The sequence below is a fragment of the Mauremys mutica genome, chromosome 16 (genome assembly GCF_020497125.1).
Source record: "Mauremys mutica isolate MM-2020 ecotype Southern chromosome 16, ASM2049712v1, whole genome shotgun sequence".
Classification (NCBI taxonomy): domain Eukaryota; kingdom Metazoa; phylum Chordata; order Testudines; family Geoemydidae; genus Mauremys; species Mauremys mutica.
Window position 1 is genome coordinate 11,329,121 of NC_059087.1, and position 16,555 is coordinate 11,345,675.

A 16,555-nucleotide genomic window follows, 5' to 3' on the forward strand; every position below is an offset into this window, starting at 1 on the left:
CAGCAGTGTGGCTCCACTGATTTCACTCCTGATTTCTACCAGAGTCAGACCCAGAAGTTCAGTATTCTGCACACGTTCACATTCCATTACAGAGCAGTCCTTTTACTACAGTCCTTACAGGGCAAACACGGACACAATGCATCACTAAAGCCGACTCGTTCAATCTAAACCCGGTATGTTAATTTTTTGTAGATAGCTTTCAAGGACATTTACTATAAATCTGTAAAAAGAGAGCTACTTACAGGCCTGGGATTTACAGAATGTGCTGCCTATTTGTATTCTGTCTTTTGTCAATAGCATTAAGATTTGCAGTTTGCACTGAATTATCCACTGACCTAAATCCTTGCAAGCTATCAAAATCTGTTTCCTAGATAAAGTCATGCTGGAGTTTGATACATTTATCAGTGCCAGGCACACAGCAATGCTTACAAGCATGGCTATTTTTCAAGTCTTCTCCAGAGCCAGACAAAAGGGAGGTACAAATGAATTACAACCCATTGACACCAATGGTTTTAAATAATTATCAACCGCTTATTGTCTGGAAATACAATGGCACAATTCCTGCCTCCCAATTTTCCCCAAACTCCCAAATATAATGACACACTCTCTATTTACGTAATGTAAAGCACCTGAGTATTCCACTGACAGGTCCAAAATGATTTATTGTTCTTACATTATGCTAAATGCTCTGGATAGATCATGCCTCATTATACAAAATATAATCCATTACCATTCCGCTGAATGGGACTTGATAGGAGCGAGGCAGGGGGCTTGCTAATTGTCACAATAGCTTCATGATGCCATATTCCCTCAGCAGCAGGACTCACATATTTGACAAAGGGATACTCTCCCTTCCTTCTGTCCTCTCTTAATGCAGGGCTCTCCTCTTGTTGAAGCTACTGGGAATTAAATTGGAGCCAGGAGCAGCAGAATTTCCATTTTTATAGGCCTTGCTAGCCAAAGTGCTCTGCAAACTATAGTCCTGATCCTGCAGCCCTTTCTCATGCAAAACTCCTATCAAGCCAGTGAGCGTCCTGCCCGTAAGGACCATGGCATTAGGGCTAAACAAAACAGATCAGACAGGTACCTGCATTCAGGAATCATGTCCTCACCATTCTCCAACTGCAAATGAGCAACAACTTCCAGGCCATCCCAATGGACTAACCTCTGGTTCAGGCTGCTCGCCTATACTGACTTCAGTGCATGGGTGTATGCGCGATTGCCACCATCTCAGCCAACACACGGGACCGCCAGAGTTAAACTGCTTGAGCCAGTATGCCAGGCTTCCTAGTGTGCCTGTAACAGACTCATATCCTCTGCGGATCAGGCACAGAGGGGGTCTGTAGCACAACTCACCAGTGGGTTACACATGGGTGTCACTGAGGGCAAAATTTGGCCCACAATGTGAGACTGAGCAGGGGAAGACGAAGTTATTCAGCCAGGATCATAGCTCCTTGAATACAACAGTGTCTGCCTCTCCCTAGTCCTGCACACAACCAACTCTTTCTGATAGCAGCATCGAAACTCTGCCTAAGGCCTAGACTAATGCCTCCTTCTGGTCTCCAAACCTCCTTCTATACTCTGCCTGAAATTCAGTGCCGTGACTGCATCAGTGGAGCAGCAGAATCAGATGAAGATTTCTGGCTGGGGATTAGGCACTGAGGGTAATTCTATTCTTTCCGCCGGGAACCGTGGAAGGCAATATCAGGGTATTCTGAACCACCAACAGCTCCAGCTTGCACTGCAAAAGGGGAATCAAAATGAAAAAGGAACATCCCTGCTGGGATACGAAGTGGCTCCTCGTCTACGTTCCTGCTTCTGGGCAGATACAATCTGTATCGTGAAAGGCTCCGGCCATCTGAGACGCTGGGAATGTCCATCTGGTAGCAGCGCAGGCACTGCTGAGCAGACAGAGCATTGTTAAAACCTTCAGCAGACATAGCCTATTAAAGAAAAACCCTCGACTCTCCATTCAGGCTTCCCAAGAGAAATCAGACTGAAGGTTGCTGGGTATCCTGGGATTTCTGAGTAGGGCCTAATGTTTCTAGGGAGGTCAAGGGGCAAATCTTCAAGTCATAAAAATATCCATCTCTCAGCTGCCTCAGGGAAGGGTTGTCACTTGGGCAGAGGGAGCAGAGAGCGGGAAGGAAGAGATTTCGCTGCACAAAATCCCATCGTGAGTATGTAAGAGTTTTAAAGCGCTTGCGAGAGAATCTGGTTGGCATTTGGACGCATTCTAGAGTGCAAAGCCCACCTTAAGCTAGGCTTAGGTTGCACAAGTGCTTTCCTTCAAATTCATTATTATTATGAAACACACACTCTAATCATAATAAATGACTATGGCATTAAAGCAAAGGCCATGGCCTCATCTTGAGTGCTGCTTTCTCTAATTCTCTGATTACAGGAGATGGAGGGCTTTGCCAGCTTGGAAAGCGTGTTAGAATGGATGGAATTCACAAGTACCTCCATGACCCCTTTTACTCCTAACCCAAAACAATTACTTTATGACCCAGGTGCTAAAATGAGGTTAAGGGTAGGACTTAAATGCTGAGGCATAAAAATGGCAAAGTTGGGCTGCCATTCCATGGAGTAGCAGTTAGAACCAGGCAAAAGTGGAAAGTATGAGGATGCCTGGATTCCATTCCTGGCTCTGTGCTCTTCAAACCGTTTCCAAAGATTTCTTTTTCTTCCTGCAAGTACCAGAGTTAACTAAATACAGCCTGCTTGCCTAAGATCTTCATTTTCTTTTTGAATCTTGGAGGTTGTTTAAAACAAATATCAGCCACTGCCCCACCAAAAAATGCCTGTAAATACAATTACAAAACAGTCCAATGAACTGTGATGTTGCATAAAGCCAAACTAAATTAAACGGCTTAGGAAAATTCAGAAACTGATCTTTGTAATGAAATATGGACCAGATCCCAGCTAGTGTACACTGGAGCAGTGCCACTGGGCTGTCCTGATTTATACTGGCTCTGGCCCCATTTGACTGCAGAACAGAGAAAATTATTATATAATACACAGAGATGCAAAATCCTGCTTGGACTAGAACACGAGTCCTTCAGCACCAGAAATTTAGACCTGCCGCTCAAGCTAAAAGACAGCTCCTTTACCTGTTGTTTGTAGTACGCTCCTTATCTTAGGCGAGGTATTACAGGGACACATCTTTCACTTAGACACACACATAAAAGCCGGTACATTAACCCTACATGATGCCATGCAAAGCTTATAATTTCAGTCAAGCGTTTGCCTGGCCTTGGGCTAAATGTCAGGTGGGGTTTTTCCCCACACACACTTAGCTGGAGAGAGTTGGATTAGGAGATGTCAATTACTGCTGCCCTCTGTGAACAGATCTGGCTAATGTTTGTGTGTTCCATGCGTCCAGATGTCACATTAATTGTGTACTTTACTGAGGGCCAGATCCCACCATTCTTACACACATTGAAATCATTGGAGCTCTTTGACGGGTTCCATACCAAAGGGAAGCAGTATAAATAATCTAAACAAACAATATGAAAGAGGGACAGAAATGGATGGGTACAAGAAGCGAAAGCTGCAGAAGTATGATTGTAAATACATAGTTCCTTTATTACTCTAAGGCTGGTACAGTCCCCGGATGCAGTCAGATTGTTTTTGTTACCCCGCAGTGTGCACATCACTCTTTTCATCCAAGGCTGTTTCAATGAACGATGTCTCCAGATTACTGAAAAGGATTTTAGTTTGGCTTAGGCAAGAGGTTGGCAAAGAAGCATTTGAGACCCTGGTCCAACATCTCAATCAAAACTGGTCAATCAGATTTAAATCGTGTTGTTCTTTAAATATATTGTAACATACATTTATATATACTAATTTCCACAGTGCGCCGATGACCTCTGAGTGACGCAATTCCCGAAAGAGGCCAATATATTAAACACTAAGGTTTATTAAATGGAAATGCTGACAGACCTTTATATCTACACTGAGATGTGCTGATCTAATGAGAGCAAGAGTGGTCAGGTGGGCAGAGTGTTCCTGCTAAGATCAGGTCTTTGAGCAGCAAATGTGCCTTTTGAAATTGTTTTTACACAACCTCTGCAGGGCCAGGCTGTCAACTACAGAGCAAAAAAGTCTGTTCATGTTTATATTATCAGCCAAACCTCTTGTGACTAGGATTTTTAAATACATAATGAGCAGATTTGTTTCTTTTAGGGGGTGAGGCATAGTTCAGTGGTTTGAGCATCGGCCTGCTAAACCCAAGGTTGAGAGTTCAATCATTGAGGGGCCATTTAGGGATCTGGGGCAAAAATCTGTCTGGGGATTGGTCCTGCTTTGAGCAGGGCATTGGACTAGATGACCTCCTGAGGTCCCTTCCAACCTGATATTCTATGACCACGTGTGTTTGTGCAGGGAGCAAGGTACAGATAACAGTCTTGGTGTTTTTGTGTGAATTGTACGCTATCCTCAACAATTACTTGCTTTCCCTGCTTTTCTTCTCAGATTTTGCCTCTTTAAGCCCCAGTTCAGCAAAGCACATGTTTAGCTTTGAGCACATGAATTGTCCCATTGAAGTCAATGTGCTTGAAGTTAAGCCAGTGTTTAGTGCTTTACTGAATCAGTGCCTGAGTCTCTGTTCTGTGCCACATTTCTAATGGATATCGCACCTTTTTGCCAAAGCTGAACTCACAAGTGGCACTACAGGGCTCTCTCATCCAAATTACATCCACTCTGTTATCTACTCTTCTACTATTCCCAGGCATTTACAGTTAGGTGCAGATGCAAATTTTTGAGGTCACAGCTGAAAACTTGGCTGTGAAAGAAAGAGGTACACAAGATTGCACTCCACTTTGTAATCTTATGGGGTATTACTTTCATACAATGAAACTGCTCTGGGGTGTTTACTCTGCTGCATTATGCACAACTTGAGAACATGATTTGACATCCACTTTTATGCTTGAACTTATTTCTAGCGTCCATTGCAAGGGAGGGGTTCCACTCTCTGTTGATCTTCAAGTGCCCCATGATTCCCCAGGGCCTCCTCATGGATCCAGAACAGACTCTTGTTTTCTGATACACATTTTTCTCTTGGCAAATTGACTAGTGCTATACCTGGTACTGTAGTCTTTTCCAGCAACAACTGAATCTCTCTCTTCCCCTTCCCATCCCCACACTTGCTAATCCATTAAGTCAATAGAAAGACCCTCACTGATTTCAGTGGGCTTTGGCTCAGACCCATGGTTCAGGAAATACAATGCAGGGTTCTTCATTCCCCAAGCTGAGTACTGAATGCATCCACTCTGCAACATGAATGGGATACAGTGAATTCAAATCCAAACCCTGAGACAGAGCCATGTATTTCCAAAGTATTTTTTTTTTTTGACAGGGGGAAACGGGCCTCAGCTTTATTGATTCTCCTGCAGCCCAGCTGGGATCACGGGGCAGAACCGGGCACGTTGGAGGATCAGCATCCCCGGCCAGGAACGGCAGCTCTGGCAGGAGGGGCAGGAACGTGAGCCCCGCTGGTCCCAGCTGGAGGGCGCCCCCTGGATGCCCTCTGAGCGGGGCGCCATCAGGGGATGCCCAGCGGAATGGTGAAGGACAGGTAGTCACCCAGCTCGCCCCACCGGGCCCGGTGTGTTTGGAAGATGGTGACCCATGTTTTGCATGAGGTGTAGCAATGTGATTCCCATTAAAGGCACTGGGGACACATCTGGCTAAAATCCTCCCTTGATGCCATCTGTTGCAGCTGCACCATTGAAATAGTTAGCTTGAACTGTAACAGGTGCTATGTTGTTTGAAAGAGCTAATCCACTTAGAAGTACTTGAAGATACACATCCAAACGACCCAATGAAACTGTCAGCTAAACAAAAGCTCTCGCTGGCTGCAGCAGACATACCCTTCCTGGCCTTTTCACTTTCATTCGACTACACATCATTGTCACGCTGATTAACTTTTGAGGACCCCATCCATAGCTCACTGCTAAGTAAAGGAGAGCTAGAGCAGATCCTCTTTTGATTGCAGCAAGCAATCAGCTGGTCCAGGGATGACCTCTTGGCATGAATTAAAGTTAACTTGTCCTGGGGCTTTCACGGCTTGTTTGCTGGGCTGAACATACAAAGCCAAATGAACGTTGGGAAGTCAAGCTTTGCAGGTACAAGGAAATGTATTCGTTGTTGTAGTTTTACTTTTGTTTCGCTGGTGCCAACCCCGGAGGAATCTGAAGGAGACAGGGCTTTGGTTAAGAACCCCATCTGAAGAGAGGTTTTAACGAGAGCTGGCCAACATTTTGAGAAAAATAGTCTACTCGACAAAAAATGCAGTTTCAGTCGACTCAAAGCTATTTAGGAATTTGATCAGAATAGTGTCAGCCAATGGAAGAAGAATGATGCCCACGCTATAACTTTTAACCCAGTGGTGAGGTCACTTACCTGGGATGCAGAAGATGCTGATTCAAATCCCCACTCTGGAGCAGGGACTTGAATCCAGGTCTCCTCCTCGCCACTAGGTGATGGGTCATTCCAGAGAGGGGCTCTCTCCTGTTGAAACTGTACCACTTTGTATAAATAATTAAATATTAATTGGCGCAGGGACCAGATCCCAGGTGAGTGCCCTCACCACTGGCCTAGTTAAAGCAAGTACCCCCTCACTCTCTTCCTGATGTTTTATGAATCTGCCCTTTAAAAATGCCTGGAAATAAAATATGTTGGGTCAAATGAAACATGTGGTCTGATAACGAAACAGACTTTTTTGAGTCACCATTTTTTTGACTGTTCAGATTCAGTTCAGGTCAAACACATTTTTCCCCCAATTTTTCAGAACTGCCAATGAAGTGAAAAAATCACTGATTCACCCAGCTCTAGTTTTAACTTATCTCTGGACACTGAACTAGGTTTGGCCAGGATTTATGCCAGTTTTGCCAGGAGTATAGGCAGCAAAAAGCATGTCAGGGGCTGGCCACAACCTCTCCTCCACCAGCAAGCCAGCAGCACCCTCAAAATATGTGGGGGCACTGCCTGAAGAGGATGGAGCGGCCAGCACAGCTAGGGTTTGTGATAATTTTGGGCCCAGTCTCCCTTGTTGAGTTTTCTTTAGAGTCCCTGGTGGAAACTAAAGCTGCTCTCCCCTAATAAAACTGCTGAAAGGTGGTGGCTCTGGAAGCATTCCGTGGCCTCTTGTGGTTGTGAAGTCCTCTCTGAGCACAGCAGACATCGCTGACCCGGGCAGGTGCCACTCTTTGTATCACACAGAGTGAATGAGGCCCTTTAAGTTAGTCTGAATGAAGTCTTCCTCCACCCATGCTTGATATTCTCCACTCTACCGCTGTCTCACCTTTGCACTGGCTCACAGACAGGCAGCAGGCTCTTGCTGCTGCAAGGAAGCACTCCCAATGGAGTTGCACTACAGTGTCTTCTCATCACCATGTTAATTCTAATGTTAGGTTGCCAGGTGCCGCAGATTTAATTTATCTTTGAAGAAAGGAAAATTTTACACACACACACACACACTTATTTCCATGCACATGTTCCAGTGGCAATTTGTTATATTTGTAATTTACTTTCCACTGCACCAAGAAAATAAATATTGCAGTAGCAAGTAGCCTTTCCTGGAACAGAGAGATTTAGGAGGGCTCTGTTGTGTTACTTCCTGTTTTGTCCTTGGGAATAGAGTGAATGCATTCTTTGTGGCAGATTGATTCATGCTGGAGGGAGGTCCGCTGTTTGGCCATAATTCTGCATTAAGGGGGAATGGGTTCAGGAATTAGCCTGGGATGCTGCTGAATCATTGTCAACAAAAGCAGCAATCAGAATGGTCACTGGCAAGAATTTGCAATAGCAATTCGACAGGTACATATTTCTTGTTTATACCAAAGGAGCTTCCGTAGCAGGAAACTATTCTTTTACGTTCCTCAGTGCTGGACTTGAATAATATACAGTCTCCCACCCAGGAAAAAGAGGAATTGTTTAGGAGTCTGCAAAGGACTATAACTAGGTGCATTAGGATGAAAGTGAGCCATGGAAAATTTAGATTGAACACCAGGAAACAATTAACACTGATGGTCTATTTGACTGAAGAATCCCAGTGGAAGTGGTGAATTCCCAGGCACCTCAGTCATGTAAGGATGGCCGGGACACTGAAGATTATACTGAATGGAACAAGCTGCCTTAAGGCTCTGCTCCAGCATGTGATTAAGGTATTTTGGTTTTGGCTGGATCAGGGCTAGATGGCCTGATTCAAGCCCCACTGCAGTCAATGGGAGCCTTTCCAGCAATTTCAGTGGCTTTGGATTGGGTCCTAAATGAATTTTTCCATTTCTGTTTCAGATTCTTCTGTGACTGCACAGCAAAAACTAAGGATACATTATCAATATTTCTCAGGTGCCTAAAGTTAGAGAAAATTGCACAATTATAAACTCTGAAGTTAGCACTTGATGGGAGAAAAGTCAGTCAAAAAACAAATGTTGTATTTCTAAACCCTGGCAAGCCTGTGAATAGCAGCTGCTTGGTACAGTTTTTTCACACCCTGTCCTTTGCATAAATTGCACAGCTGTAAATATGGTCTCATTTATCAAGCACACCCATCCCCAAACTGCATGACTTCATAAAGGACATGTTAGAGAGATGTTCAGTCATCAGACAATTTCATCGAATTTGAAGTTAACTACGTTAATGTATCTTGAATTAATTTTCTTAGTGTTAAAGTGCAAACTGGGCTAATAAAAGTGACACATTGACTTTTTCCAGAGAATGATGTTCAGCTTATGAGGAATGGCAGCATAAATGAAAATTAGCCTCAAGACAATGTTAATTACGCTTTATCCATTAGTAGGAGGGTAATTGAACCACTCATTTTCACAGCAAAGAAAACCCTGCTGGCTTCATAAAGGGAAACTATTGTATTTAATGTGCTAATTAAAGTCTAACAATGTAACAATATGGAAGAGAAAGAAAAGCAAAATGGAGGCAATATATTATATACCTATGCAATACAACGATGACCATCTTAGCTATCTTAAGCATTATCATCCCCTTGCTGGGTTAGGAGGGACTTCAGAGGGCATGAGACAATAAATAAGTAAGATGATGAGTCACTTCTGTGCTGGGCTCCAGCCAATCCGCAAGCCAGGAACTGGTCTGTTGAGTCCCAGGGCAGGTATATAAGCCTCACAGGAGGAACAGCAGCTCAGTCTGCTAAACTTCACTTCAGGGCTTGGAACTCTCTCCTGCCTGATGGTGGCAACAGACTCCCCAAGCCTAACCTGTTCTAGCCCTGCTCTCACTCAAGCCCTGTTCCTAGGTCTGCTCCAGCCCTGCTCTTTCTCCCATCCTGTTCCTAGTCCTGCTTCAACCCCGCTCTGGACTCCTGATTCCAGCTCTGATCCCTGGCTCTGACCACTAAGTCCAACTGCCACGGCTCCAACCACCCCATCATGGTTTCTGACAATAAATAATGTTACTTGAAATAATTAAGATCTTCTAATATGAATACGCTATATCCTTAAAAACACATTCACGCTGGGACTAAATAAGGCTAGATGTAATTGTAGCTATGATTTAAAATAAATATAATTAGCAATATTGTAATTTTTATCAAGGCAATCCACATCAAGGGCTCTATGCCAAGTATTTAAACATTTTCACTCATTTTCATTAGGTCTTTTATATGGTTGAAAGGCTGCTTATTGCTTGTTCTTCATCCACAATGACACAAAAACCAGCCAGTAGCATGTGGGTAAAGTCTGGCTTATCACTTGAATGTGGATTTCAAAAATGAGCACAGAAAGCCAAATTTGTCCATGATGGAACTCCATTAAAGCCACTGGGAATTTGGCTCAAAGAATCTGTACTTTTTACTATACAAATCTTAGTTACACTTTAGATTAAGGTTTAATTTATAAATGGTTTATAAAGAGTTAATACATAAATAATGGATGTTCTAAGCATGTTATTAACTTGAGTAGTATTGGTTACAGATCGCGTTAACGATAGTTACAAGTCATTATCATAAGCTACCTATTGACTCATTGTTTATAATAATTGGTTAACTCGTTATTAAAACATCTATTAATCATTTATAATCCCTTGTAAGCTATTTATAAATATTACCTGTAAAGTATGACCCAAATCTTAAACCTCCAGAAAGGGCTTGAAATTGTTATTCTATACATGTAAATGCCAGGATTTTAGACTTTGACATAGTGAGACCGTCCATGGCTGAAGCAAAGACTATGTTACTGCAGCGCAAAGCTGGGAATGGCCTCTTTCCAACGGTGTAAAGCTCCAGTTTCTAGCCTTCATGGGTCACAGGGTAAAAGGATGATCATTTTGCTGGTCCAGGACTATTGGTTGTCCATCCTGGACCTCAGCTCAGTGCACTATTGAAGGAGGGGAAATATTTTTGTGGTGGATTGATTTAAGAATAAAGGAAAGTCGGAAGCTGCTCAGAGGTTTGGAATGTCAGAGTAAGTTTCATGCAAGAGTAGGGGAGAATGGGCAGATAAGGTTTTCCAGGGACTACGATAAAAGCAATTTACGACATGTATATCACCACAGCCATATACACGCGCATGGGCACACACAAACAAACACGCAGACACACACACACACTCCCTATGATAGCTGGAAAGAGTGTTCTGAGGCTTAATTCATTATTATATTTGTGAAACGGGTTAAAATCTTCAGATGAAATACATTAGGGAAGTGCAAAGTATTATCATTACAATAAGGCAGACACTCAGGATCTTCATATACAGAAATGAGGGGGAAAAAACTTTTTTTTTTTTTTTTTTGCCTGTGAGGAACTGCTGAGTGGAAATTCACTAAACAAAGGTCCATGACATTAGTGTCAGGAAGTGGATTGTTCAAATAAAAATGTATCTATTCCATCAGCATTGGGGGACCTTGCACTAACCACACTTCGTGGCCTGGGCTGGATTCTCCGTTGGTGTAAAAGCAGAGATGGCTGCTAGGTATTGATGGAAAGCATGTGCTTACCTGGAACAATTGTTCAAGAACCATCATGTCCATCTTTACATAATTAACCTCCGCTGTAATGTTGCTAAAGTCAATGATTTCTCTATAAGCACAAGCCAGCCCCTGACTGGCAAAATCTGCTTAAGCACAAATGCCAAGAGGCATTTCCATGAGCAATGTATGCCAGGCGGCCAGCTCCACCAATCCAGAAAAAGGTGCTTTCCTGGGGCAAGATCCAGCTCCCACTGAAATCAATAGGCATCTGTCCATCGAAGTCAACAGGAATTGGATCAGGCCCTGGAACTGGCCATAAGCGCAACGTGTGGTTACAGTACCAGTCAAGTAAGGAAAAGTAGGAGTATTCTGCCTCTAGCAAGCTCCTAGCTCAGCTTTGTGATGCAAGTTTAGAAGATCACAAAGCCAAAAATAGAGAGACAAAAAACAAACAAAAAAATTACAAAAATAAGTAAATAAAATTCAGCCTCTCTCAGAGTTCTCTGAATTTTTAAAAAGATTCTTTTATTATGAAAATGAAATGACTTAAATTTTCCCTCATTATTGTTTTCCCAGGGGGAAAAAAAAAAAGCTTTTTATTTCAATGTGGCTGAAGCTGTCATTTGCATTTAAATGAAGAGATCTGAAGAACAGGAGTTAGAAAGTTACTTTCCCCCCCCCCCTCCTTGTGCGCATTGAGATTTCATTTCATTTTGTTATTTTCCTCTAATACAAACCTGGATCCACTTTCTGCTTCATTAAATAGTCAATCACAAGCCACTTTCCAAAAATGCTCAGAGAGAAACTAGACTCTGATTATTTTCAGTCAAGGTTTTGAATGGACTAACAATATATTTTTAGTATCCCCTAAAAAAACCCAAACCAAACCAAAAAAACCAAAAACAAAACCTGCTCCAGTGCCTGTCTCTCTGCTATATAACATGGAATGTTTCAGTTGACTTCTCAAATGACACTTTTAAACAATCTATAGTCTTAAAACTCCATATTTGGGGTTATTTCTCCTCTCCCCCATCAGAAATAGACTTATTTAAGCTGAATAGTTGACAAGCAGCACCAACATGCACACATCTGGAAGTAAAAATATTCATTCCAGTGTTAGCTGTGCTAAGGAACCAAGATACAGAGCTTGGTCTTGCAGCACTGAAATCTGTGGGAGTGGTGCCATTGATTTGAGCAGGCCCTGGGATGAAATATACCACCAGACTGAGGACTACCATGAGCTGAATGCACCAAATCCTTTTTAAGCTCTGTTTGATGGACTTAAGTGTGGCTTTGTTTTGTTCAGGCCTTTCGCTGGCCTTCTACACAGGGGTGACTTTCACCGTAGTGACTAACAAGTAGGTGTTCGAGAAGGCAAAGGGATCTGGGGCTGCCTTTCGAAAGCTTAAATCTTACACTGTCACTGGCACCTAGTTTTAAAATATGACTATGCTGCTGGGGAAAAGCACCCACCAAGGAAGGAATCTGAAACTAGGAAACTAGTCAAGAGTTGATAGAAAGGCCAGTGTGCCGGTGTTTAGGAAATTAGTGAGCAAAGCAAGGAATGAGAGTTTGCAGTAAGAGCACTGTGGACTAAGAACTTACATCTTGCAAGCTAAGCAGGACTAGACCTAGTCAAGATTAGATGGGAGATATTCCATTTCTCTCTCCTTTAGGTGCACCAAAAAGGGGAAGATAGGTGAGCTTAAAGGTGCGCTAAGATTACCAATTATAAATGGTGTGTCTTATATAATGGGTTAGAGTTTATTAAGAGCGCGGATGGCATAAAACAACAAGAAGATTTGGTTTTCAATATGCAACGGGGCAAGAAAATACAATGGCCTATATTGTCGATGAGAAAAAAAAAAAAAAGCAGACACCATTGTCCCCACATGGAAGAACAGGCATCTCCTTTACTTGGCCACCTTACAAAGCAAAGAGTTGGTTTGAAATTGGCAGTAAAACAGGCAGCAGTTGCTGATTGAAACATTCATCAAACAGTAAGCCTAACAAGACTGCACGCCTTTCTGGAGGGGGTCACCACCAGACTGCACTGGTGGGACTCAGTAGTTTAAAAAAATAAAATTAAAAAAAAAAAGATCTTTAGTTTACCAGCTGTCTCTGACTGATTTGTTTCATTGAAATATCAGGCAATTTTTCATTAGCTGTGTGGAGCATAATACTCAAATGCAGAGACCAAGGGAGACAGGAGGTTGGTGCTCAAATTATATTTAGAATAATGTAGTTTAAAAAAAAACATTTGCTTTTATTTAGAGTATGCTTCTATTAAGAGCTAGATTGCCTGTAACACATACCTATGGAATGAATCACCGGAGATTCATGTGAATTTTAATTTTCCATAGACAACTGTTGGTGTTGCTATATTTTTAATGCAGTTGTATCCGTTATCTGTTAAATAGAGTGAACAGGTGATTCTCTCCTCTATTTTGTTTTGTTATGCTTATTTAAGTGATTTTCAAGAGAGAGATTTTTAGACTAAGTAGTAAAACAATCCAACTCAGAGACGTATTCTTCTTGTGGAGCAATATAAAAACATTTGCATTAACTGCAGCAACATTGCTGTAAAGGGAACAGAACAGAAGAAATAGAGATAGGAGGGAAGCAACAGGAATTATGGAAAAGAAAGGAAACACTAAGGATCAAATTCTACCCTCAAATGTATGCATGCAGCCCCCATCAAAGTCAATAGGAATTGTGTGTGCATATTCAAGGGCAGAATTTGGTTGAAAGGGATGAATTTTCATTTGCTATCTCAAAACCCAGCATTTGCACTTGTCAGTTCGCATATGTATGTGCAAAATGGGTAATGCCAGTCTGACATGGGCACTTCAGTGTGCAATTACCTGTTCTGAAAGCACAACTGTAGGATTTTGTTGCTGCAGTCTTGCTTCATCCTCAGAACAGATGGTCTATTTAAGATGGAGGAAAAAAAAGAGAACCCCATTGATATATTGAAGGAATGGATCCTGCATGCGCTGAATCTCCATATGACACCTCCTGTGGCTCTGGTCAAGAAATGCATCCCACATGCTTTCCCAACTCCCCCTCCTCCCTGAAATGGAGACACAAGAAGAAGCATTTAAGTGGCAGGAATAGGGACATTAGCTGTTTTCATGGTTATAGTTCCTGCCCTTTTGGAATCTCCATCATGTGTACGTGTGCGTGCACATGCACATACACGCACACACACAAAGACGTGTGTGTACACGGTGGAGATTCAAGAGGGCAGGAACCATCTATAGGTACGTGTGTGAGCCCATGCATGTATGGCAAGAAGTCAAATGGCAAAATGACTTGGACTGGCTCGACTAAGGTCCAGTTTGGTATGCTGGCCAAGTTCTTAACTGCCAAACAATCCCTCAGTCTCACATCTCCCCTTGGTCAGCAATGTATTACTCTTGAGCCATCAGCCTCATGACATTATGCATGTACTTTTTTTTGTTAAAGTAACCTCAAAGCCTCACATGGAGGCACAGTTTTCTCAGGACAATTCTGGAGTAGGATTTTTTTTAGCCCCCACTTATTTCTTTTTGCAGATGCTTTCGGAAAACATGAAATAGTCGTGCTCCTCTGGATTGCGTTTCTGTCTCAGAAATAATTAAAAACAACCCACACAAGCATTTTGGGAGCTAAATTAATGTTTTCAGATGAGGTACTGATGGCATGAAACAGAATAAACAGATACTTTCAAGAGATTAAAAAAACCCAACCTGTGGTCCTTTTAAATCAAGTTTTTCTACTGCTAAAACATGTGGGATCTGCTAATTATACAACTGCAATATTTTTCCATACTGAAAGCACATTTTATCCATTTCCTAAATTGGAAAGATAAAGACACCAGAAAAGCTTGTGGTCATTATATCTCATCCAGATGTTCTTAAGAGCATTTTTCATCAGATTCAGTGATGCTTGTTGAAGATAAGTTAAACACGGTTATAAAAATCAAGCTATCCAATCCTCTCAAAGTGCTAAAGGAAATACCACTTGTGGATAGATAAAATCCTGAACATATTTATATCTTCCACAGTAAATGCTCAATGCCATAATTTCTAAATGCTCCTCCCTTACCTTGAAAATCTGAATCCCACAAAAATCAATTGGGTTTAAAATAAAATTAAATTGACAGAGTAGAATGCCTGTTAAGTAGACTCCTGCATAGCAAGAACTATAAAGGAGGTTCACAAAACAATTACTGGAGGTTTTAAAATGTAATTGTGAGCCAAGGTTCCCTTATATCAGAGAGAGTTGAATAAGAGAAAGAGGCTAATACAGACGGTGGAAAAGCACAGCCTTTATAACATCTCCTGTTTTGCTAAGGTCAGAGTACTCCCACAGATCCCATTAACCTCTAAGACAAAGCGATGTGCCAAACACTTATTCTAGAAAAGAAGAAAATTCACAGTTTTAAAAATTAAGAGTGTGATACTTGGAAGGCTTGGTAGCCTGTGAGAGACACTGGTGGTTCATTGTCTAGTTCCCCATAATCAGATTTCTACATCCTGAAAATCACCACCATGCAAACTGTCACCTTTTGAGCCCAGTGCTGGTCCCCCTGAAGTCACCAGCAAAACCCTCATTGACTTCAACAGGAGGTAGAGTCAAGCTCCTATATTTGCAGTCTCTCTACAGTGGTTGAGACCTGAGCCATGGAGTCTGAACTGTTCTCTTACACCTAGATCTGGTTCCGTCAAGATAGATTTGAGGCATTCTGGTGTGGTAGCGGGAGAGAAATGGATACCATGCTGCCTGCACAGTACCTGTTCTGCAGCTAAGTGAGAATTTCTGTTTCCAGGTCCCTTGTCCATGCATGCATCCATCCAGGTAGAGTCCCTCAGGGTAGCAACCACTGAATCCCTGGACTTCTTCTTGGAGCAACAGTTCTCTGCTCAGTGTCCCCTTCTGGTTCCCTTGGTTTGATCTTAGGACGAGCACCCCATCCCTGCTTTTCTTTATTCTTTGTCCCCTGTCCTCTGGTAAGTCCTGGATCCTCTAGCCCCTCCCTCGTCAGAGGAGGTGGGTCTTCTGTTGCTTTGGTGGACTGTGCCCTCCAATGCCATGATTTAACTAGAACACCATCTTTCATCAGCACTAAAAACATCTTCAGAACCAAAACTCATTTAAAAATGTGAAAATGGGCTGTGCTATTTCACATATCTGGAAGAGACTGGAGTTCATTATTTCTAAGCAAGATTCTGATTTTAAGGCGAATGAAGAACAGCAACATTATTTCTTGTTGCTTCGTAAGCCCTCCCCACCTAACTTCAGACAAGCTTTGATCAGCACATAATGTGAATTAGCAGAAGGACAATAATTACTTGTATTCAAACTGACTCATACCAATCCATTATCCAGCTATTCATCCTGATGATGTACAAACAGACAGAGAATGATAACAGCATTAAAAGGCTTCCCCCACCATCACATTCCAAGGTGCAACCCAGACCAGTGAGTGTCATCACCTGCCTGGCAACTCTGGATGCCTCACAATGCTTTGTTGTTGCAGCTCACAACCTGGGCCACTCACAAGCACCCTAACAGCATGCAGCAGACACCGTGAGTGTCTGCGTATAACCACAGCCCTGGTCCAACAGCT

At 42.4% G+C, this 16,555-nt stretch overlaps 1 protein-coding gene across 5 annotated transcripts in view; it reads right to left on the bottom strand.

The window, feature by feature from the left end:
• TMEM132D (transmembrane protein 132D) overlaps window positions 1-16,555 on the bottom strand; it is a 399,506-nt gene that overhangs the window by 90,454 nt on the left and 292,497 nt on the right. Inside the window, exons 1-2 of one of the 5 annotated variants that reach the window (XM_044990408.1) lie at window positions 16,379-16,427; window positions 13,806-13,871 (exon numbers count right to left, since the gene is read on the bottom strand). The exons of 2 other annotated variants lie outside the window; for them this stretch is intronic. In XM_044990408.1, the coding sequence (XP_044846343.1) occupies window positions 13,806-13,871; window positions 16,379-16,381 (69 nt within the window). In that variant the 5' untranslated portion in view covers window positions 16,382-16,427. Of the gene's footprint in view, window positions 1-13,805; window positions 13,872-15,719; window positions 16,428-16,555 lie in introns of those variants that run through there. 2 more of the 5 variants (XM_044990409.1, XM_044990407.1) reach the window with 2 other exon arrangements.